Source organism: Rhineura floridana, chromosome 1 (genome assembly GCF_030035675.1).
Source record: "Rhineura floridana isolate rRhiFlo1 chromosome 1, rRhiFlo1.hap2, whole genome shotgun sequence".
Classification (NCBI taxonomy): domain Eukaryota; kingdom Metazoa; phylum Chordata; class Lepidosauria; order Squamata; family Rhineuridae; genus Rhineura; species Rhineura floridana.
Window position 1 is genome coordinate 242,690,768 of NC_084480.1, and position 23,199 is coordinate 242,713,966.

Genomic DNA, 23,199 nt, shown 5'->3' on the forward strand with positions numbered 1-23,199 from the left:
TAAGCTTTTCTGTAGCTGAGCATATGGAGTTTAGGAGCTAGGGTTTTTTTCCTTAATAAAGATGAGGAAAAAAAGAAGATGAATACTTTTTCCTTTCAGTCTTTATAACCTTGAATTACCTTAACACATTTCCTTACTTCCCTTTCTTTGCAAATCCCCTTAGTTTTTCCTATTTTCTTCCGTGTCTTTCTCATTTCTCTTTTCTTTCTCCCTCTCCCCTTTTTGCCTTTATTTCTCCCCCCCCCCGCTTCTTTCTTTATCAGAAAAAGTTTGGATGGGAGATTCTCATTAATATTTGGGTGAAGGGGCTGTATTAGCAGCTTCTACAGCTGTGTGTGGGAATTTAGAATAAACCTTGATAAAACTTGAGATAAAACTTGCATTTTAATGGTTTCTTCTAGTACTTCTAGCCTACAGAATTACTTCATATTTTGCATGGATACATTTGGGTCTGTATATATTATTCAGGATATAATATTATTATATGGCATATATCAACTTGATCTACATGTTATTAGAATGGCAAATCACTGATGCCGAGATACCAAAAGCAAGAAATCTGCTTGTATTGTTTGTTTTATTTAAAGTGTTTTGTTCTCCTTGTCAGTTTATAAGGTTAAAAAAATACAAATACATATATATGAAACCACCAGATACAAGTACTCAACAATATTTTAAAGTACTTTAAAAGCCTGAGTGAATAAAGAAATGTTTGCCTGATGCCTAAAAAAGGAGCAGTGGTGGAGCCTCCTAGTAGAGGGCATTCCATAATTGGGTGCCACAGCTGATAAAGTCTTGTTCATGTTTCACTTCAGACAGGGAAGGATATCTATTATTTGCTATTCAGCAGATGACCATAGATGATTACAGGTTAATACAAATGTAGACATTACCCTTAATCTTCCTAGGTCCCAATCTGTTTAGGGCTTTAAAAGTAAGTACCAGCACTTTGAACTGAGTTTGAAAGTGTGTTAAATCCCACTTTATTTCACTTTGTCCAACTTATTAACTTAATGCAATCATCACTAATTACTTTGTTGTTTGCTCTTCATTGAGTCAGAATTCATGTATCATCACAAATTCATGGTGGTCATAGAAACTGCACTGTTCACTCTAAAGGGTGGGTGTCCCTACCTGTCTTTGAATTTATATTATTTTCCCTCTGTTTGTCCATGTTGCTTCTTAACAACCTTTTTGTCTGAGTTTTTTTTATAAAAGGCTTAGCTTTTTAAAGTTTTATTTTGCTGAAATATTTATCTTAGCCCATTCTCAGTGCATAAGTGTTTATCTAGTTCAGAAACTCTGAATGCTTTCAAAGGATATATATGTGTGTGTATATATATATATATATATATATATATATGTACACAGAAACACAAATATCACTCAATCCAGAGTAATAGGTGAGTCAAAGAACCATGATTGCCTTGGGGTCACTTTCTTTGTGTGTGTATTTTTTTCTTTCTCTCTTTTTCCCCTCCCACTTCTGTTGGACTATGACCTGGGAGACCAGGGTTCGAATCCCCACACAGCCATGAAGCTCACTGGGTGACCTTGGGCCAGTTACTGCCTCTCAGCCTCAGAGGAAGGCAATGGTAAATCACCTCTGAATAACGCTTACCATGAAAACCCTATTCATAGGGTTGCCATAAGCCGGAATTGACGAAGGCAGTCCTTTGTCATTTTCATTTTCCTAGGCCAGCGTTTCCCAACTAGTGGGCCACCAGATGTTGTTGCACCACAATTCCCATCTTTCTTGACCATTGGCAATGCTGGCTGAGGCTGATGGGAGTTGTGGTCCAACAACATCTGGTGGCCCACTAGTTGGGAAAGGCTTCTCTATTTGAAAAGAGATTGTCTCTTTGAGAGGGGAAAATGTAGCTGTAGCAGTGGGACACAAAGCTGGTAAATCTTTGTTTTTTGCTTGCACAAATGAGGGTGGCAGATTATAGTGGGCTACACTGTTTGGACGTCAATGGTCTATGGTTCATCATGATGGGAGTGCACCTCATGATGATCCCTAACATAGCAAACAAATTTCCAAAACTTTATGAATGCTATGACAATCTCAAACACATTTTATTTTATTGTTGTAGTCAAAGGCCATGACAAATAAGTACAATAATACAAAATAATGGATTACAGAAATATAAAATAAACAGTCATTTTGTGAGCCTTTATGTTCACTAAGAGACTTGAGCTTGGAAGGATAAATACCCACCGTCTATCATGCAATGGACTGAGGACCTCATTGCCCTGGTTACATTTGAACATATTTTATATAGAGATCAATTCACCTATTTGAACATCTGGACGGCTTATACTAACTTGTATGTTTAACTTAAGATGGATGTACTAATGGTTATGGTATCTATCATGTGAACTGATGGATTATTTTGCTTTTTTCTTTTATTATTATTTTAATCTTTTTATTTTTTCTCTTTGTTAAATTTGCAAATAAAAAAAGTCTTAATTACAAATTAGGTCTCTGTTTACAACCACTATATCAAGCTCTCTTTTTCTGATCTTTTTTGCTGCTAAGGCAAAAGGCCACCTTGAGTGTTAACAAAGGCATTAGTATCACTCAGAAGAAAATAAACGGTATCTGCAGAAGTATCCATCCTCTCCCAAGTCAAAAATCTTTCTCTAGGAACCGTGTACAGAGGGCAGATTAAGATATAATGTACTGAAACCTCCACTTGTTTTAGTCTCTCTCTCTCTCTCTCTCTCTCTCTCTCTCTCTCTCTCTCTGTCACTCACTCACTCACTCACACACTCACAGAGAGAGAGAGAGAGAGAGAGAGAGAGAGAGAGAGAGAGAGAGAGAGAGAGAGAGAGACCCTTTGTTCTGATGGCACTTTCTCATAACCCATCTAAAACCAGTGTTGGCATAACTTGAAAGCATAATTCAATAAACACATCTCTTAATGAGTCTGGCATAAGCTTAGAAAGTTAACTTGCTCTAAGATGTCCTTTTAAACTGCAGGTGTAAACACTGATTCCGTTCTACTCCAGCCACAGCAAACCAATGAGGAAAATTGGCGGACTTAATGCAAATACTTTGTAGAGTCTAACCAGAAACTCAGAGACATGCTTCTGAGTGTCATTATTCTTTAAAACAAGTGTGTCTTAGAAGAGGAACATTTTCTGTCTTCCAGCATTTTCCTAACTTTTTGAACACATATGAGTGAATGCTGGCGATCACATTTAAGTGACAGGAAACAGTCCTACGTGTAGCTTTTCAGTTTCTGAACACCACAAAATGTATCTGGAATTGTCAGCTTTCACATGTGAATGTGAACATTCAGTGTAATTACATTAAGAACACAGGAAGAGCCTGCTGGATCAGGCCAGTGGCAGATCTCGTCCAGCATCTTGTTCTCACAGTGGACGGTCGGATGCCTGTGGAAAGCCCACAAGCAGGAACCGAGCACAAGAGTACTCTCCCATCCTGTGGTTTCCAGCAACTGGCATTCAGAAGCATACTGCCTCTGACAGTGAAGGTAGGACATAACCAACATGGTTAGGAGCCATGTATAGCCTTATCCTCCATGAATTTGTCTAAACCTTTTTTAAAGCCATCCAAGTTGGCAGCCATTGCTGCCTCTTGTGGGACCAAATTCCATAGTTTAGCTGCACTATGTGGAGTACTTTCTGTTGTCTGTCTTGTGTTATTGTTGTTAGGTGCCTTCAAGTTAATTTCAACTTATGGTGACCCTATGAATCAGCGACCTCCAATAGCATCTGTTATAAACCACCCTGTTTAGATCTTGTAAGTTCAGGTCTGTGGCTTCCTTTATGGAATCAAGCCATCTCTTGTTTGGCCTTCCTCTTTTTCTACCCCCTTCTGTTTTTCCCAGCATTATTACAAACCTTTCAGTTTTCATTATAATTTCAATTTACCAAATATTGCAATGTTTTGGTTATGCATGCATAATGCAGGTGTCACTCTTGCCCAAATCATTTTTTTAGGAAAGAGTTCCTGCACATCTTGCAACGTCTCCAATACCCACAGAAGACCAGTTCTTCAAAGATCCTGATGATCACTTGCTGAAGTCAGGTGAAAATGAAAGGACACGCTCAGAAATACCACAGATTGTGGAAGCAGAGCCTTTTTTCCCCTCTGGGTCAGTGAAGAAGAAAAAGCGGAGGAAAAGAAAGTGTAAACAAGATGCCAAGAAGGAAGATCAAATCTCTGCTCCTGGAAATGAAGAAGTTTTTGAAATGGAAATAAGCTCAGATGATGAGAGAAGTATTCAGTCTCTGAGGTAAATGTTTTAAGAACTTTCTTATTTGGCTAAACTCAGTTTAAATGTTGAACTAATTAATATTTGGAAGTTCAGACTTGGCATACATAATAACTTATGATCATCATCTTATCTGTACCAATAAATCACAAAAGCAGATAATAGACTGAATGATGGTATACATTAGTAATTATGTTGATATCTCAACGGAATGTTTTAGTCAAGGATAGTCTGATGATATCATAAATGATATCATAAATATCCATTCATGTTATTACTTTTAAAGTCAAAAAAGCAACATAAAAATCTGCCATAAATAATAACTTTGAACGTGTATCCAAATTGTTAGCATTACTGTGCGGTACTCCCAGGGAAAGGACTCATCAAAAGAGGAATGTTCCATATCTCTGAGGGTCCCACAGCTGACTAAGGTGTCAAAGAAGGCACAGATTCACAACTGGTCTGTTCCAAGGTTTTTTTTATTTCAGGTCTGTTACTTCATAGGCCAGCCTCCACCAGGACCCCGATTACTTTTGCCTGTAAGTTCAGTCCTTCTGGGTGCCAGGCCGCTGTGTTGTTGCCCATTGCAGGCTGAAGGCTAAGATGCCAAGGTTTTCCTGTGGAGGAACGGGGCTGAGCCAACCTGAAAGGCTGCTATTCCTTTTGTGGGCCCACCCAATGAGGTTTAGGGAAGGAGTCCACAGATGACCCTTGGCTGGGAAGCAAGGGTCAAGCCCTCTTCTTTTAGTACTCTCTCTTATAGTTACTCCAGCCTCTCCTCTGGCCTTCACTACCCCCCTTTCCCCTCTCTGAGGCCTTTCTGAAATTTTTATAATGGGTATGACCGTTTCCAATTCTCGCAGAGGCCTACTGGGATAATTGGCTCAGACAGGTTTTGTTGGTGGGCTCTTGTTGGGTCCATATCAGGTATTTAGGAGGAGTCTTAGTACGGAGGAACATGGGTGATGCCACCCCAATTTCAGTGATCATGGGTAGAGGAAAATATAGCCATGGGGAGCTGGTGAATTACCATAGAAGACGAAGGCAAGGCTATCTGCGCCTTGCTGCCACTCCTCTCATGGATGGGTTCCTCATTGCTCATCTGCTGTGCCCACTGGCCTGTGTGTGTTGTTGTTTAACGCCAGATCGGTATACAATAAGACCATACTCATCCATGATATGATCATGCATGAAGGTGCCGATTTGGTGTGCATTACTGAGATCTGCATGGGTGAGCTGGGAGGAGTTGATCTGACCCAGCTTTGCCCACCTGGATACTCAGTGCAACACCAGCACAGGCTGCAGGGACGGGGGGAGAAGTTGCTGTGGTCTACAGAACTTCCATCTCTGTCACCAGGAAACCACTCTGTCTTGGAGCTGGCTGTGAGGGCCTGCACCTGGTGTTGGGCCAAGGAGACAGGAAACTAGGGTTGTTGCTTGTGTACCGCCCACCCTGCTGCCCAGCTGGCGGAGGCCATCTCGGCTGTGGTGTTGGAGGAGCCCAGAACAATAGTGCTGGGCAATTTCAATCTCCGTGCTGAGGCTGCTTCTAGTGTTCCGACTTGGGACTTCATGGCCTCCATGGTGACCATGGGGCTGTCTCAAGTTGTCACTGGCCCAACACATAGGGCAGGGCACACCCTCAACTTGGTTTTTGCTCCAGATGGAGGAAGGGGTGGTCTGAAGATGGGGGTGGTGGTGGATGTCACCCCATTGTCATGGTCAGACCACTTCCTAGTGAAGTTTAGACTTATGACTCCAATCCTTCCCTGCAGAGGTGGTGGACAGATTAAGAAGGTCCACCCCTGAAGCCTAATGGAATCCACAGGATTCCTGAATGCCCTGGGGGAGTTCCCAGTAGATAAAGCAGGTGACCCTGTTGAAGCATCGAGGTGCATCTGGCTCTTGACACGATAGCCCCCGAGCGCCCTCTCCGGCATTGTGGAGCCCAGTTTGCACTTGGTACACGAGTGAGCTAAGGGCAATGAAACAGACTGGATGATGGCTAGAGTGCAAGTGGCAAAAGACATGCTGTGAAGCTGACTGGGCATGAGTAAAACATAACTTTGCCTACTGTGCAGTGGTGAGGGCGGAAAAGAAGGCCCACTTCTCTGCCACCATCGCATCCTCAAAATATCATCCTTGCTTGCATTGATGTGGCCAGCAATGTGTCCTCTTGACCCTTGCCCTTCTTGGCTTATTAAAGCTTGTCGAGGGGGTTTGACTGAGTGGATCTAGGGTGTGGTCAATGCATCATTGCAGGAGGGAGTGGTTTATTTATTTATTTATTACATTTATACCCCACCTTTCTTTTCATGATAGAAACCCAAGGCGGCTTACATATGGTTCCCAGGCAGTCTCCCATCCAGGCACTAACCAGACCTGGCCCTGCTTAGCTTCAGCAGGGAGCTGGCCTTATGTGCCTTCAGACCATAGCCTGAAGGTTCCAGCTGCCTTGAAAGAGGCAGTGATCCGATCACTCCTGAAAAAGCCCACCTTGAACCCATTGGTTTGTGACAACTACGACTGGTTGCAAATACCCCCTTCTTAGGGAAGGTGATTGAGAGGGTTCTGGCACAGCAATTGCAAGTACTCTTGGATGAAACAGATTATCTTGACCCATCCAAGTCTGGGTTCAGGCCTGGTTATGGCACTGAATTGACCTTGGTCATTCTGATGGATGACATTTATCAGGAGAAGGGCAGGGGGAGTGTGACCCTGTTATTCTTACTTGATCTCTCAGCAGCTTTTGATACCATTGTCCATGATATCCTTCTGGGCTGACTTGGTGAGATGGGTATGAGGCACAGTTTTACAGTGGTTCTGATCCTATCTGCAAGGTTGTTCTCAGAGATTAGCATTGGGTGACTGTCTTTCAGTCCCCTGGAAGTTGTGCTGTGAGGTGCCACAGGGTCCCATCTTGTCCCCCATGCTGTTTAACATCTATATGAAGCCCTTGGGAGCGATCATCAGGAGATTTGAGGTGAGGTGTCAGCAGTATGTTGACGATACCCAGCTGTATTTCTCTGTACCATCTGAATCAGGAGAGGCTGTGCAAGCCTTGGACTGCTGCCTGGACTCGGTGGTGGGCTGGATGAGGGCCAATAAACTGAGTCTGAATCCTCCTAACAAGACAGAGGCACTGCGGGTTGGTGGTTCCCGAGTTTGGATAATTGGTCAGTTGCCTGCTTTGGTTGGGGTCGTACTCCCTCTGAAAGAGCAGGTCCGTAGTCTGGGGGTACTCCTGGATCCATCTTTGTCACTAGACAGATACCATCTTATCAAGAAGTCCGTCCTGCACAACATAGGTTTGTGTGGAATCCCTCCCCTTAAATATTAGACAGGGGCCATCTCTGTTATGTTTTCGGCGCCTATTGAAGACCTTCCTCTTTCAACAAGCCCTTTAAGTTGAGACCTATCCTAGTCTGTGTCTGCATTGGAATTGCTTTTTAATATGTCTTTAAATCTTCTTTTTAAAATATTTTTAATTTTAGAAGATGTTTTGAAAGCTTTTTTAAAAGAAACTTTAAAACTGTTTTGTTTTAATGTGTATTAAAGATTGTTTTTATGATGTTTTAAAGTTTTTAGTGCTTTTGTTTGCCACCCTGGGCTCCTGCTGGGAGCATAGATAGATAGTGGGAGATAGATAGGTAGATAGTGGGTGGGTGATGGATGGACGGACGGACGGACGGACTCTCAATCAATCAGTCAGTCAGTCAATCAATCAATCATCCAGGTTTCCCCAGCCTTCAGTATGGCCAAGACCTTGCAGCTGTCCTCCTTCCCTTCTGTCAGCCAGATGACTGAGAGGGCCCCACCCAGCTCCTTCTAACGCAGGTGGTGCCTCTAGGCCATATCCACATCTGCTTGGTAACGATATATTTATCACGATATATGTATCACGATATATTTAAAGGGGAAGGTGCTGGAAAAGGACCTGTGGCCCATCACAGTTGTGTAAATACTTATGGAATGTTGTGAAGGGTTACTTTTTAGAACACTTTAACCAGACATTTCTAAATGGGAATGTATCTCATGTATTGTAGTAGCTGAAAGCTTCCTCATTTATAAGGGATTAAACATTTGTGTAGTTTTTTCTGAGTAAGTATTGGATGTATTCTTGTGTGTGCACGCACACATACAAACAAAATAGGTTATCAAGGAGGATGAGACTCTCAAAGGCAGCATACTCTGTTATACGGACAGGTAAGTGGAGACCAGAGTGGGTTCTCAAGGCATTCCATCTAACCTGTATCAAAATCCCTCTACACACACTATTACCTTTCTCAGCCCCTTTCTTCCAAGGGACAGAGGCTCTTTAACCATTCCAAGCATGCATATGATAGTGAACAGCTGAGATGCTCAATGAATGTTCTGCCAAAGCCTCTGTTGCTGTTTACACCAGGAGAAAGGGAGCTGAAGAGCCCCTAGGCTGTGTTTCTGCTTCCATGGATGGAAATCGGTGGGCAGACCAATATTTCTGACTCTCCAGGCCTTGCTCAGTACAGAATACAGACCCTGTTTGCTGATGGGATCTATCAGCTTTTCTTCAGTTTGCATGGGACTGTCAGTTAAAATATATCATTATTGTTTTTGTAAGCCCTTTTTAATATATCGACTCTTCTCTTTACAGGAGCCCATCAGATTCTCCCCCAAAGGATGAAGAGTATAAAGAATCATTGATTTACCATTCAAAGGACCATTATCCTTTATCAGATGGGGACTGGTCTCCTTTGGAGAAGTAGGTTACTTTCATGTGCCACTCTTTTCACATAACGAAGATGGTATTAGAGGACATGGGGACAACCTCTGGCCCACATGCGACTCTCTGAAGTGTTCCCTATGCTCTCTGGAATGTCTGCTCCCCTGCTACCACAAATGCTGAAAATCAGATACAGAGTGGAGAAAAAGAAGAGCTGGGCATCCTCCTTTCCATCTGTGGATTTTTCCAGGCTCAAGATCTGTAGCAAATTGAGGAGGGAGGAAGGCAGGACTGGAGCACTCTAGTGGCAGTTGGACATCCCAGAGGAAGACTGACTGGCAGGGAAGGGGAAGATTTTTATGTGTGGGTGGGAGGGAGAGAGAGCGGGGAATAGAATTGGGGAGAGAAAACAGGTGGTTGATGGAAGCTGTGTGTGTGAGAGAGAGTGAGAGAGAGTGAAGAGAAAGGAAGTGTGAAAAGAGTTATTTTACTTGTTCTGGCCCCAGGCACTGCTGATAAGCACTCCCCCCGCACACACACACACACACTTTCTTCCATTGGAAAGTGACCCTTGACTCAGACTTGTCTACCCCTGTATTAGAGGTTAATGCATCTCATAAAGCTGTTCTGACACAAACATTACAAAAAGGAGAACATTTGACCATTTACACCTGGGTAGTACTTCTGTGGCTTGCCATTGGTCTATGGATGGTGCTCCCTGGCAAATAACTTGAGCTTTCCTTGGTCCAACCTCTGATAGTAGAAATGTTTAGGTAGTGCAGGTGCCTTAACAATGTCTGGAACGTTTGGCACTTTTCTTTAAATTGGCTGAGAGCTAGGGTTCCTTTGCTATGTAACCCACAGAGCAAACTATATGGGGAAGGGGTAAAATAGCAATAGAAATTAGGGTGCAGATCTGTCATCACACTGGAGAAATCAGTGAAATTTTGTTCCTGTCCTCTTATCTCCTTGATTGGAATGTATGTCCTGAAGACTACTTCCTTTCAAGAAAATAGGATACTTGCTATTATAGAGATGCAACTTGGTTTTGGAAGTCTTAGTCCAGTGGTTCTCAACCTTTTTTGCTCCATTCCCCCCTTTCACCATTGTTCAGAATATAATTCCCCCCTTCCCAAGATAGTCTTTCATAGCGTGTTGACGTTTCGCGAGTGACGGTGGTGTTTTTCGTGAGAGAAAAATTTCTTAGTTTATATTATAACAGAATTTCTTGGAGCACTTTCTGGTCTTTAAATAATAATTTAATTTTGCAAATGAAAATAATGCTGCATGTTCAAGAATTGATTTTAATCTGTGACATTCAATAAACTTTATTGAATGTTGCAGATTAAATTAAAAACAAACTACAATTTTACAGATTGTACATAATCTACAGGACATCACACTTTGCTGAATAGTGGTCCCAATTCCCCCCCTGGAACCCTAAAATTCCCCCCCGGGGGGAATTCCCCCTTGTTGAGAACCCATGTCTTAGCCGATATACTTGAATTACTACTCATCTACCATGCTTTGATTGGGAGTCCAAGCTTTCCAGGATGTGCTTATGTTGCTACATACTTGCCTTAAATTGAATGTACTCTACCATTTTTCTTTAAAGCCTGCAAAATAAGAGCATTTTGTTAAGAGAATGTGCAACTAAAATTATTTTGAATGTGAGGTTTGCTTTGTGAGAGGAGTTATGTTGAAAATATTTAAAACATAAATCTGCGTAGAATGGTCAGTGTTTCACTTCTTTATTGTGATTTTTAGTTTTCATCTCCCACTGCCTCACAGTCTGAAAATCCAACTTGGCTTTCTGTCCTACTGCTGAATATAAAGCTCTGTTAAATAGAGAAAACAATCCTTGAAAAGATTTATGCAACTCATGCCATAAAACACAACAACTTTGTTTTTATTTTGACAGTCCATTTAACCAACCAACTTGTCCTAAAAGTGATTCAGAACTCGAAGTTAAGCCTACAGAGAGCTTACTCAGAGCAGAGTCTCACATGGAATGGACATGGGGAGGGTTTCCAGAATCTACCAAGGTACCAAGGTTTTGTAGAAAGTTCTCATAATGCCATGAAATGTTTTCATCTTAAGTTAAAAAGTAGTACAATTGTGGATACTATTCCAATAACATGAAGGTCGCTCCCTCTTGTAGGTCATTGTTGGTCCTTTTCTAAAATCAGGTATGCTTTCCAGCACAGTAAATTTTGTATGCCTTGGTTTTAGTAATCTACATGGCTGCGATTGAGCAAAGAAGTATTTTATATAACTCCTGTTGCAGAATTCTGTGCCTTTGCAGTCTTAACTGTTGGTGATAAAATGTAAAAACTTAGTGGTGTATGTATATTTGATAGGCAGCTAGTGTTGAATGAGACTGCTGTAGACTTCATATCACAACTGATGATAGCTTGCATTCCAGATTAATCCTTTCTTTTGTTTTTATGCCTTAGAAGTATATTGTGGTGCCTAAGGCTTGAAACAATGAAGTTTTCTTCAGTGGGCACCAGGACACCCCCAAGTGGGTATTATCTTTCTCTCCTGAGTTTAAATGAGTTTGAATGAATAAGGAACTGTTTTACTCACCAGAAAGGTGTTTCTCTGGGGGCACCAGGACACCGCCAAGTGGGTATTGTCTTCCTCTCCTGTTGCTTGAGGCAGGAAAGAGTTAACACTCCAAAGTTCTCTCACCTTAGCCCCTCCCACGGAGTGACAGTTCGTTTTCCTGCCTGGCTGGAGCACTACTGTTTTCGCCTTGCTCTTCAGTCTGGCTGGCTTATATCCTTCCTTAGAATCCCAAATCTTTCCCTACTGTTTTTGATTTGTTGTGTCTGAATTCCTTTCTGAGTGGTTTGTGTTTTAATGTTGTTTATAGTTTTTTCCAAATGAATTGTGTGCGTGTCTGAGTGACTGTTAAGTGTCTGTTATGTCCATTAGTCAGTTAATTATAATGTTAAATTGATTGCCCTAAGCATTTGATACCCTGAATTAATTACCTAGATGATTAGCTGAGGTGTTCAAATTAATTTTGTTTTATCTAATGAAGTCTGTGCATTGATTCAACTGTCACAGAGAAGACTTTCCTGGGGAAACAAAAAACCTGCTAGGAATGAAATGCCTAAAGAGCACACCAAAAGTTCATCAGAGCGTTCAAAAAAATAAAATGAGTACAGAAAGAGGCAGGAGCGGTTGGTGTGGTAGCGCCTACAGTCCACGCAGAAAAAAAAAGATGGTTAAAAAGACAAGCCGCTGCAGCGCACATGGAGGCAGTTGCCATTTTGGCCGACAGCAATCAACGTCACTCATTCTTGCAGTAGCACAGAGAGAGGCCAGTAATCAACAGCAAAGCATTTTAAACGCTGCAAGTGATGTGGTAGCAGAGCAGTCAGGGAGGAAACTTGCTGCCAAAAATAAAGAGAAATATAAAAACAGTTTTACCAACAACATTATTAGAGTTGCTGCCATTTTGGGCAACAGAAAACAGCTCCACAGGCCTGTGAACTCTTGCAGTTGCACAGAGAGTGGCCAGAGACATGCACAAAAGCATTACAAACCCTGCAAGCAATGTGGTAGCAGAGCAATCAGGGAGGGGAAATGCTGCCCAAACTAAGGGGAAAAATAAAACACAGTTTTACCAACAACATTTTTATAGTGCAGAAGAGCAGCTTACGTGGGATAGCAAAGCCAGCAGTGGGTGGCAACAAATGATGTGATGCTCTCTGAGGATGAAAGGGCTCCTGATCCTTTGGCCTTTTCTGCTCAAATTCAGAGGAGGAAGAAGAATTATCTGGGTTTAACACCCAGCAGTCTGAACTTCCACAGACCTGTTTAGATACTGTGCCTTTGTGTAATGCTTCCACCTCTGGTCAGTGTCATCGGCAACAATAGCATACAGATTCAGCAAAGACAAACAGCAGGCATAAAAATTCAACACAGACAGTTAATTTGGTCTCTGCTGCCATCTCCAGGATTAATCAGGAAATTCAGCAGGTGGAATCTTTCCATTTAAGTCCTGCTGCATTAAATCAAGAGTCCTGATGGATGGCATTTCTGCAGCAGTAGATGCATTTTGCCAGTCTTTTCAAGTAGCACCTGCACAAACGCAGCAAGTTACACAATCGTACCCTGCATCAGTGAATAATCACTTACCAGCCAGTACATTGCACCATGGTGCTCATTTGAGTCAGCTAAACAATACTGTTAATGAACAGCAGGAGCAACAGAGAATATGTGACAGTGCTTCACCAGACCCACATGACATGTCCAAAGGTAGAGCACAGAGGCTGAAGATACAGAGGTTTGGCAGCCAACCATTGAGACACAACAGAATGTGTATGATGATGCAGTTGTCTCTCTGGAGAAGGATATAGATGGTTCACAGGTGGAAGATCAGTCCACCTTGAGGCTTTTCCATAAAGGATGGTAAAATCAACTCCTGATGTCTATGGAATTGTAAATTAACTATTTGGTCCGAGTAACCCTGCTGTGTTCCCTCAATAGTCTTAGATAGTCCCTTGGAGGGTGTGATGTCCACCACGTCCACGGGGCAATGATTGGGCAGCAACTAATGGCCACTATAAGGGCAACTGAGTTCCTGGAGACCAGGAAGACACGCTATATGAGGGAGGCATAGCCTAGATGCCCTGGTCAGTTGAAGTACACTAGTTTAGCTCGGCAAACTGCAAACACGCATGCAGCAGAGCTCCTGTCAAAGGAGTACGATGTGCAGCACCCACCTGAAATGCAAGTAGTAAGCCTGCTTCATGAGTGTTATCTTCATCAAGTGATTAATTTGTGGGCTTCCACCGCAGTGCAGACAATACCCAAAGACACTTCATTAAAAACGAAAACAAAACTGTGGTCTCCACAAAGAAAATGCAGGGGCTATATGTGCTAATTGCCTTCATTCAGATCAGCTAAGCAGGACACTCAGTCCATGCGGTTATCTGATCTACATCTGTTTTTGCAGCAAATAAGAGAAGTCTGGCTGGAAGATGTTAAATCTCTCATTTGCTGAGATACCATTGCTCAAGTGCACTCAGTAGCACCATACAGTGGCACATAGGGTGCACTGCAGTTTTTAATTCATAGTGTGTAGTTTCTCAGTCCAGCCACAGACAGGCTGATCAGCCTGGTTATCCACAAATTGTTGCTGCCAAGTCATGCAAAAATGGATGATGATGATGATGACTGACTAACTGATTGATTAAATAAATAAATAGGTCTGGCATACAGTCAGACAAAGCCATATCATAGGCACAAATCCTCTTCAGATGAAGAGGGTGCTAAGTTCCCAGACTTGCATGCAATTCCAATGGTCCGGGGCCCAGAGTTCAGAGTGATATCACAGGTTGCTAGACAGCCAGATACTGGTACGAACACTGATTCCCTCGATCCTCAGGTGATGCCAGATACTGAGGGGGGGGGAAGGAAGTAATTTCCTGGTACAGATTGAAAAGAAAGTATCTCACACACTGTTAAAGGATGAACATCTTACTCATTTGTTCTGTTTAACAGCATTGGATCATCCTGACAAACCAACTGATCCAAAGCGCAGGAGTCCCAAAAGAACCTAGTACTCATCACAAGGTGATTCTGGTCCAGCTCCTAAGTAAAAGACTTACACTGAATGGGAAGCACTTCAGACTGAAAGATTAATGGTTTTGGCAAATAAATACTACTTTCCAGAACCAGAGTTTATGCATTAACCCTGACCCCTGTCAATTAATTTGCCAGTGGTTACTTTACTGTCCAAAGCTCAACTACCAAAAGAGATATCACAACCATTGGATACGACTGTTAGAAGAATAGCTTAGGTGCATGAAGTGCATCCTACTACTCAGCAACAGTCATCAATTCTGTTTTAAGGCTTGTGCTATTCCACAGCAACATCTTGCTACTCACCATTCCACTACATTGCCACTGTTGTCAACCACTGCATATGAGGCCAATTTGGACACTTCCACATCAGGAGGAAGAGTTACTGGGTTCCAGCCTCCCCATTCAGTAATCAGCTGCAATCAGCCTCTCAAAGGTAGAGAGCTGTCACTGCACTCTTTTATAATGTGAGCAATTGTTTTCCATAATGTGCCATACTGGGCAGTCTGCCTCTTTATCAGAGCAGCCTTTTCTTGCTCAGTATAGCATTAGATCAGTTGGGGTTAGATATGGTATGTTCTGAATGTAGACAGAAGTGACGAAATGGTCTCTAATACACTGCATTTAGGTAAATCATGGCCTACACCTGGTTTTTTAAGGCCACAAGAGTCCTGGACACAGTGCACCATGTGTGAAGCCCATCCCTTCTACTTCTCAGGGGTGTTTGCTGCTCCTGATACAATTCTCGAGGATGGGGTATTTGTGTTCCTCCTCTGTCCCAGAAACTGGTCAGGTCACAGCGGCATCTGCAAATGCATTTTTTCTTGTGTGACAGACTGCCTTGATGGCCGTTATTAGCTCCATGAACCCCGAGTCTCTAAGCGAGAGGAAAATAAAATGAAAATGATCATAAGAACATAAGAAGAGCCTGCTGGATCAGGCCAGTGGCCCATCTAGTCCAGCATCCTGTTCTCACAGTGGCCAACCAGGTGCCTGGGGGAAGCCCACAAGCAGGACCCGAGTGCAAGAACACTCTCCCCTCCTGAGGCTTCTGGCAACTGGTTTTCAGAAGCATGCTGCATCTGACTAGGGTGGCAGAGCACAGCCATCATGGCTAGTAGCCAATGATAGCCCTGTCCTCCATGAATTTGTCTAATCTTCTTTTAAAGCCATCCAAGCTGGTGGCCATTACTGCATCTTGTGGGAGCAAATTCCATAGTTTAACTATGCGCTGAGTAAAGAAGTACTTCCTTTGGTCTGTCCTGAATCTTCCAACATTCAGCTTCTTTGAATGTCCACGAGTTCTAGTATTATGAGAGAGGGAGAAGAACTTTTCTCTATCCAGTTTCTCAGTGCCATGCATAATTTTATACACTTCTATCATGTCTCCTCTGACCCGCCTTTTCTCTAAACTAAAAAGCCCCAAATGCTGCAACCTTTCCTCGTAAGGGAGTCGCTCCATCCCCTTGATCATTCTGGTTGCCCTCTTCTGAACCTTTTCCAACTCTATAATATCCTTTTTGAGATGAGGCGACCAGAACAATGATGATGATAATGATGATGATGATAATAAGAGCATATAATAAGGGGCTGCCACTCGGTGATTATGGGGTCGTTGCATCGGTCATTCAGGAGTGTTGCATAAGATCCAACTACAAGGGTCAACATCTCTCCATCTGCCTTGTATTTTCCATTCCTAAAGGTTGCCACTTCGGGGTTATTTGGACCCCAGAATGTTCATACAGTATTGAAGAGTTATACAGACATGTCTGTGGAGATGGCTAGGTTTTCCCCCTCAGAACACATTAGAATATTGGCCCTTTGGGAAGAGTCTGTTGGTTCTTCTAGAGGGCCGGAGGCATATAAGTAAATATCAGTTACCTCATGAGCTTCATGAAAATGTGAAGTTTATTTCTTGCAGATGGCCCTGTGATATTTTTATTTGGAAGTATTTTTCATGAGTAGCAGCACATAGCATGAGTTTGCTATTCTGGACAGCTGCTGTCCTTAATAACTGAAGGAATGGATAATTACATATATCTTACTGGTTCTTGAGGAGTTTATCCCTATAGGATGACATTATCCTCTGCAGTGACATATTCACTATTTTACCAGCATTTTCAGTTCATTAGCTAAAGAACTGTTGGAATGGTGCTCATGTTCAATTCATTATCCACCCTTCGCCCTCAGGTTCCAGGGTGGTGTAAAACAGTGTATAGATTAATATTACAACTGCTGGAACAAATTAACCTTTGTTAGGGCTTACTACTCTGCACAACTTGGTAACTTGGCTATTCAGTTCTGCAATTCTGTTTTGTTATCACCCTCGAGGAAGTTCAGTAGCAAATTTAATCCATGTTTTATGTGTAAGCTAATTTGTCTTTATTCCTTGTCTTCAACAGGTAGATAGTTTTTTTTTATATAGGGTTTTTTTTGAGAATGCGGGCAACAGAATTGAAGACAAACACATGCTTCTTATGTAATCCCTAACTCACTGGAAGTTAAGACTTCCAGGCCTCCTGTTGTTCCTTTGTGTTCATTTAAACAGCAGCCTAAGTTCCAGATTACTAACACTCAGCAGTTTCTCTTAGCATGGCAATATTTCAGGGATTGCTTTGTAGGTATGAGAAGTTTCACCTAGTTGTAGTTGCCCTGGCTGCTTTCAAAACACTCAGGAGGTTTGGTTGCATAAATTACCAGGTGACGTTTAGCGAGTTCATTCTAGCTGGAGCTTCTCTGGCTGCCATCAAAGCATTTAGAGGGTTACCTTACTCTGCACCTGGTATTGTGGCTCATTCAACAAGAGCACCAGCTGCTTACGCAGCACATTCAGCAATTGTTCCTCTACAAGAGGTTTGTCAGGCAGCCACTTGGGCAAACCCAGATACATTTATCAAGTATAATAAGATGGACATTTACACGTCTGCAGAGGTAGCCGTAGGGAGGAGAGTTCCTTAACGGGTGCTGCCAGATCATTAAGGGACATGTACCCACCCATATAGAAGGTCAGCTTTGGAACATCCCACTTGGGGGTGTCCTGGTGCCCACTGGAGAAGGAACCATTTTACTCACCAGAAAGGTGTTTCTCTGGGGGCACCAGGACACCGCCAAGGCCCACCCTGGGATGCAGCATGAGGATGAATAACACAAGGTAAATGGGGGGAGGTTGAATGGTCAGAGAACTGACCTAGAAGTTTGAAAATTCATGTTTCATGTTGGCTTCAGCGAATGTAATGTTATTTTGCATCATGATATTGTTAGTGTTGTAAGTGTAATACTTTCAAGCTTGGCCAGACGGCGAACTGACCTTCCGTGGGAGGGGCTAAGGTGAGAGTCATTTGGAGTGTTAGCTCTTTCCTGCCTCAAGCAACAGGAGAGGAAGACAATCCCCACTTGGCAGTGTCCTGGTGCCCCCAGAGAAACACCTTTCTGGTGAGTAAAACAGTTTCTTATTCATTCAAACTCATTGGAAGTCCAGAATCATCATTATTTAAAATATGGAAGCTGTGTGCAGCTGTTCATTTAATGGTTGGGTGCTGTAAGTGGGTACAGACATATTTTGTATCTTTCATGTATATTAAGGATGAATGTAAATCAATTTGTATTTTGCATGTGAAGTGTTTTTCCTGTTATAAGAGTACTAAGGAGTGTTTTTAGTTTGCACTAAAAGCTTCCGGCTTGTTTTACAAATGACAGCACTAGTATATTTTTGTGGTTGGCTGTGCCTAAATGAAGCTTGTTAGTTGCTACAATGACTTGGGCATCATTGTTACTGAAGTATTAATCCGTGTCTGGCATGGCCCCCTCCAAGCTGCAAGTAAGGCTCACATGAGTGAATGTTTCTCAGTACAACACACACACCCCAATGCTAGTTTTGTTTATTTATTTATTTATTTATTATTTCAATTTATATACCGCCCTTAGCAGAATAGCTCTCAGGGCGGTGAACAAACAAGATAAAATACAATATATCATAGTAAAAAATCACAAAAACATGTACAAACAAACAACAGAAAGCACAACAAAAACGAAATACAACACAAATTAAGAAGGATACATGCTAAAAGTAGAAAGATTAAGAAAATTAAAAGATTAAAATGCCTGGGAGCATAAAAAGGTCTTTACCTGGCGCCGGAAAGATAGAAGTGTAGGCGCCAGGTGTACCTCTTTGGGGAGGCTGTTCCACAACTCAGGGGCCACCACAGAAAAGGCCCTAGATCTAGTAACCACCCTCCGGGCTTCCCGATGAGCTGGTACCCGGAGGAGGGCCTTAGATTCTGAACGAAGTGAACGGGTAGGTTCATAGCGAGAGAGGCGTTCCACAAGGTATTGAGGTTCCACGCCGTGTAAGGCTTTATAGGTCAAAACCAGCACCTTGAATCTCGCCCGGAAGCAAATAGGGAGCCAGTGCAGACGCGCCAGAATAGGTGTTATATGCAAAGACCGACTGGTCCTCGTCAATAGTCTGGCAGCCGCGTTCTGCACCAGCTGAAGCTTCCGAACTGTCTTCAAGGGCAGCCCTACGTAGAGCGCATTGCAGTAATCCAATCTTGAAGTTACCAGAGCATGAACAACGGAGGCGAGGTCGTCCCTGTCCAGATAGGGGCGTAGTTGGGCTACCAGACGAAGATGGTAAAATGCATTCCGTGCCACCGAGGCCACTTGGGCCTCGAGAGACAAGGAAGAATTGAAAAGAACCCCCAAACTACGTACCTGTTCTTTCAGGGGGAGTGTAACCCCATCCAGAACAGGGTGAACATCCACCATCTGAGCAGGGAAGGCGTTCACCAGCAGTGTCTCGGTCTTGTCTGGATTGAGTCTCAGTTTATTAGCTCTCATCCAGTCCATTATCGCGGTCAGGCAACGGTTCAGCACATCAACAGACTCACCTGAAGAAGATGAAATGGAGAAATAGAGCTGCGTGTCATCAGCATATTGATGGCAACGCACTCCAAAACTCCGGATGACCGCACCCAGCAGCTGCATGTAGATGTTGAAAAGCATGGGGGACAAAACCGACCCCTGAGGGACTCCACAATGGAGAGTCCATGGTGTCGAGTGATGTTCCCCAAGCACTACCTTCTGGTGACGGTCCGCGAAGTAGGAGCGGAACCACTGCCAAGCAGTGCCCCCGACACCCAACTCCGCGAGTCTCCCCAGAAGGATACCATGGTCGATGGTATCAAACGCCGCTGAGAGATCAAGGAGAATCAACAGAGTCACACTCCCCCTGTCCCTCTCCCGACAAAGGTCATCATACAGGGCGACCAAGGCTGTTTCGGTGCCAAAACCGGGCCTAAAACCGGATTGAAACAGATCTAGATAATCGGTTTCATCCAAGAGCGCCTGGAGCTGGCCGACAACCACCTGTTCCAAAACCTTGCCCAAAAAAGGGACATTCGCCACCGGTCTATAGTTGTTCAAGTTATCTGGGTCCAAGGAGGGTTTCTTTAAAAGAGGTCTCACTACTGCCTCCTTGAGGCTACCAGGGACTACTCCCTCCCTCAAGGAGGCATTAACCACTTCCTTGGCCCAACCGGTGGTCCCAGCCCTGCTAGCTTTCACTAGCCAAGATGGGCAAGGATCCAGAACAGACATGGTTGCCCGAACCATTCCAAGCACCTTGTCCACTTCCTCGAGCTGCACCAACTGAAACTCATCCAATAATGAAGGACAAGGCCGTGCTCCGGACACTTCAATGGATTCATCTGTCGCAACATCGGAGTCAAGATCCCTGTGGATACATGCGATCTTATCTTGAAAGTGTCCAGCAATTTCGTTGCAGCGGGCTTCTGATGTTTCCGTAGTATCGTGGGGGCCAGAGTGTAAGAGCCCACGCACGACTTTAAAAAGCTCCGCTGGGCGGCATAGGGATGATCTAATAGAGGCAGCAAAATAAAGCTTCTTTGCTGTCCTTACCGCTTTTATATACAACTTATTGGTGGCACTTACCAAGGCATGATTGTATCCACTGGGAGTTTTCCTCCATCTGCACTCCAGCCTCCTCCTCTCATGTTTCATTGCTCTCAGCTCCGGGGTATACCACGGAGCTGTATGAGCTCTACAGCGGAGGGGGCGCGCGGGAGCGATCGTGTCAATAGCCCGGGTCATTTCCGTATTCCACAGTGCGACCAGGGCCTCGACAGGAGCACCAGTCCTATCAGCCAGAAAATCTCCCAGAGCCCTCTGAAAACCTGCGGGATCCATCTGGCTCTGGGAGCGGATCAACTTAATAGATCCTCCACCTTTGCAGAGGGAAAGAGCCGCTGTAAGTCTAAATCTTGTGGGTGCATAAGCATGCACATGCACGGGGGAAGTGGTACCGGCAAATAACAATTGTTGTGTATTAAATTTACTTATTGTATCTTGTCCTTCATCAATGTTGATACGAGGTTGAGGGATAACATAAAAGTAAACTAACAACTGAATAAAGCACAATAAAACACTAAAATACAAATAAGCACAATTAAAGGAACCTAAAAAGAGTAGGGCGGACTACATGGTCACTTGCTTACAACACTTAAACTATCTGAGCAAGCAAATAAGCTTTGACTTCACACCAAAATAATACCAGTGTTAGCATCTGTTGTATTTGTAAGGGAAGGGCATTCTACAAATGAGGCACCATCACAGAGGGGAGGGAATTCTACAAATGGGGCGACACCAAAGAGAAGGTCCCATCCTATGCCATTACAGAACAAATTTTCTTTAGTAGAGAGATGTGGGGGAAAGCCTCCTCTGTAGATCGTTAAGGCACAGGTAATGAACCAACCAAAGCTGAAGAAAGCTGTCATCTAGCTATTACAAAATCCAAGTGCCCGTTCACAACCTGTACATCCTCATGTGAGTCAGATGATGAGAAATAGAGATGGGTATTATCAGCATATTGATGACACCTCACTCCAAACCTTTGATGACCTCACCCATCAGCTTCATATAGATGTTAAAGAGTGTTGGGGACCAGATGCAATTTTGAAGCTCTCCACAGCACAGATGCCATGGAGTGAGCAGTAGTCCCCCAATGCCACTCTCTGAAAGCTACCATGCAGGTAGGAGTGGAACTATCATGTAATAGTGCCCCCAACTCCAGCAAGATACCATGGTCAATTGTATCAAAAGTCACATAGAGATCCAGGAAAATCACAAAGGTTCCACTCCTCTGTCTCTCTCCCAGAGAGGTCATTCATCAGAGTAACAGACTTTCAGTGCCCAAACTGTAGCCTAAACCTGGATTGAAATGGATTCAGGTAATCCACTTCATTTTACTGTGCTTGGGACTAACCTTCTTGAGCACCTGGCCCCAAACAGTCGATATTGGTGACTGGGTGGTAATTATTGCAATCTCCTGAATTAAACAAGGCTTCTTAAGGAGTAGCCACAGAATTGCCTCCTTCACAGTGACTAATATTACCCCACCTAGGCAATCTCCTCCAGCCAGCTGTTATTAGCTAAAAAGGTCAAGAGCCAGGTATACAGATGGCTATGCGCAACTCTGCAAGCACACTTTTCACATCCTCATCTGCATTAGCTGAAACTGATCTCAAAAATATGACTAGACTGTATTCTGAACTTGTCCACCAAACCTGTATCAACATTGGGGTCCAGTTCAGTGTGAATATTTAGCCTCAGTTTGAAAATTTGTTCACCTCCCTAACTGGGTCTGATTTTAATAACTCATTTTTATTTTTTATTTATTAAACTTCTATCCCACCCTTCCTCCCAGTAGGAGCCCAGGATAGCAAACAAAAACACTAAAATCATTCTAAAACATTATATAAATGGACATTAAAACATATTAAAACAAAACATCTTTAAAAACATATTAAAACAAAACATCTTTAAAAACATATTAAAATTAAAAATCTTTAAAAACATTAAAACATCTTTTAAAGCATCTTTTTAAAAAAGCAATTCCAACACAGACACAGACTGGAATTTACCACATGGAAGAACTCTGCTAGATACCTATCTGAGGATGCAGTGGCAGTAGAAGTGCTTTGCCACTATCACTGTCACAAAGTAGGCACAATAATGTGCTCTTCTTTGTGCCAAGTTATAGTTGATATGAGACTTGAGTGGTAGCTACTGTCCTGTCCCTTTCATAGCTTCAAGCTCTCTAGAAAACTATGTAGCCAGTTGGGCTCTATGCTGCAGGAGAGGGTGCCTTGTCAGCCCGAAACGCTCCCAGAGCATTTAGTGGTCCATCAGATTCCATCAGTCTTCCAAAGGTGGGCCATCTTAATAGACCCCCAGCCCCTTCAGAGAGAGCTATTTCCTGTCAATCTAAACTGCTCCAGGAAGTGGTCTGACCATGACAACAACATTATAACAACCCCCTCAATCGTTGTGAGTGTGTATATTTTGTGGACTAATTTACAATGCTGGATTAATGTGCAATTTGTACATCTTCCCAAGTTAGTCTGTTAATTAAACTTCCCATTGACATTGCAGAGTTTTGTGTTATATCTGGAAAATCAGTTGCAATAAGGATGCCAATGATAAGACGCTTCAGAGGTGGTCTTATATTGATTTAACAAATGTATATAGTAACTACTTTAGATTTGGGGGGAGAACACAAGATTTTTTGCAATGTTTTAAGAACTATGGGAATATAAGCTCATACTTCAGGTGGGATAGATACAGTAATAT

The 23,199-nt window shown here is 43.0% G+C and overlaps 1 protein-coding gene across 4 annotated transcripts in view; it reads left to right on the plus strand.

The window, feature by feature from the left end:
- The window catches only part of LPIN2 (lipin 2), a 74,625-nt gene that overhangs the window by 25,019 nt on the left and 26,407 nt on the right, over positions 1-23,199 (plus strand). For all 4 annotated transcript variants that reach the window (XM_061596277.1, XM_061596247.1, XM_061596266.1 and 1 more), the window contains exons 4-6: positions 3,973-4,268; positions 8,881-8,988; positions 10,871-10,994. In XM_061596277.1, coding sequence (XP_061452261.1) covers positions 3,973-4,268; positions 8,881-8,988; positions 10,871-10,994 — 528 coding nt within the window. The remainder of the gene's footprint in view (positions 1-3,972; positions 4,269-8,880; positions 8,989-10,870; positions 10,995-23,199) is intronic.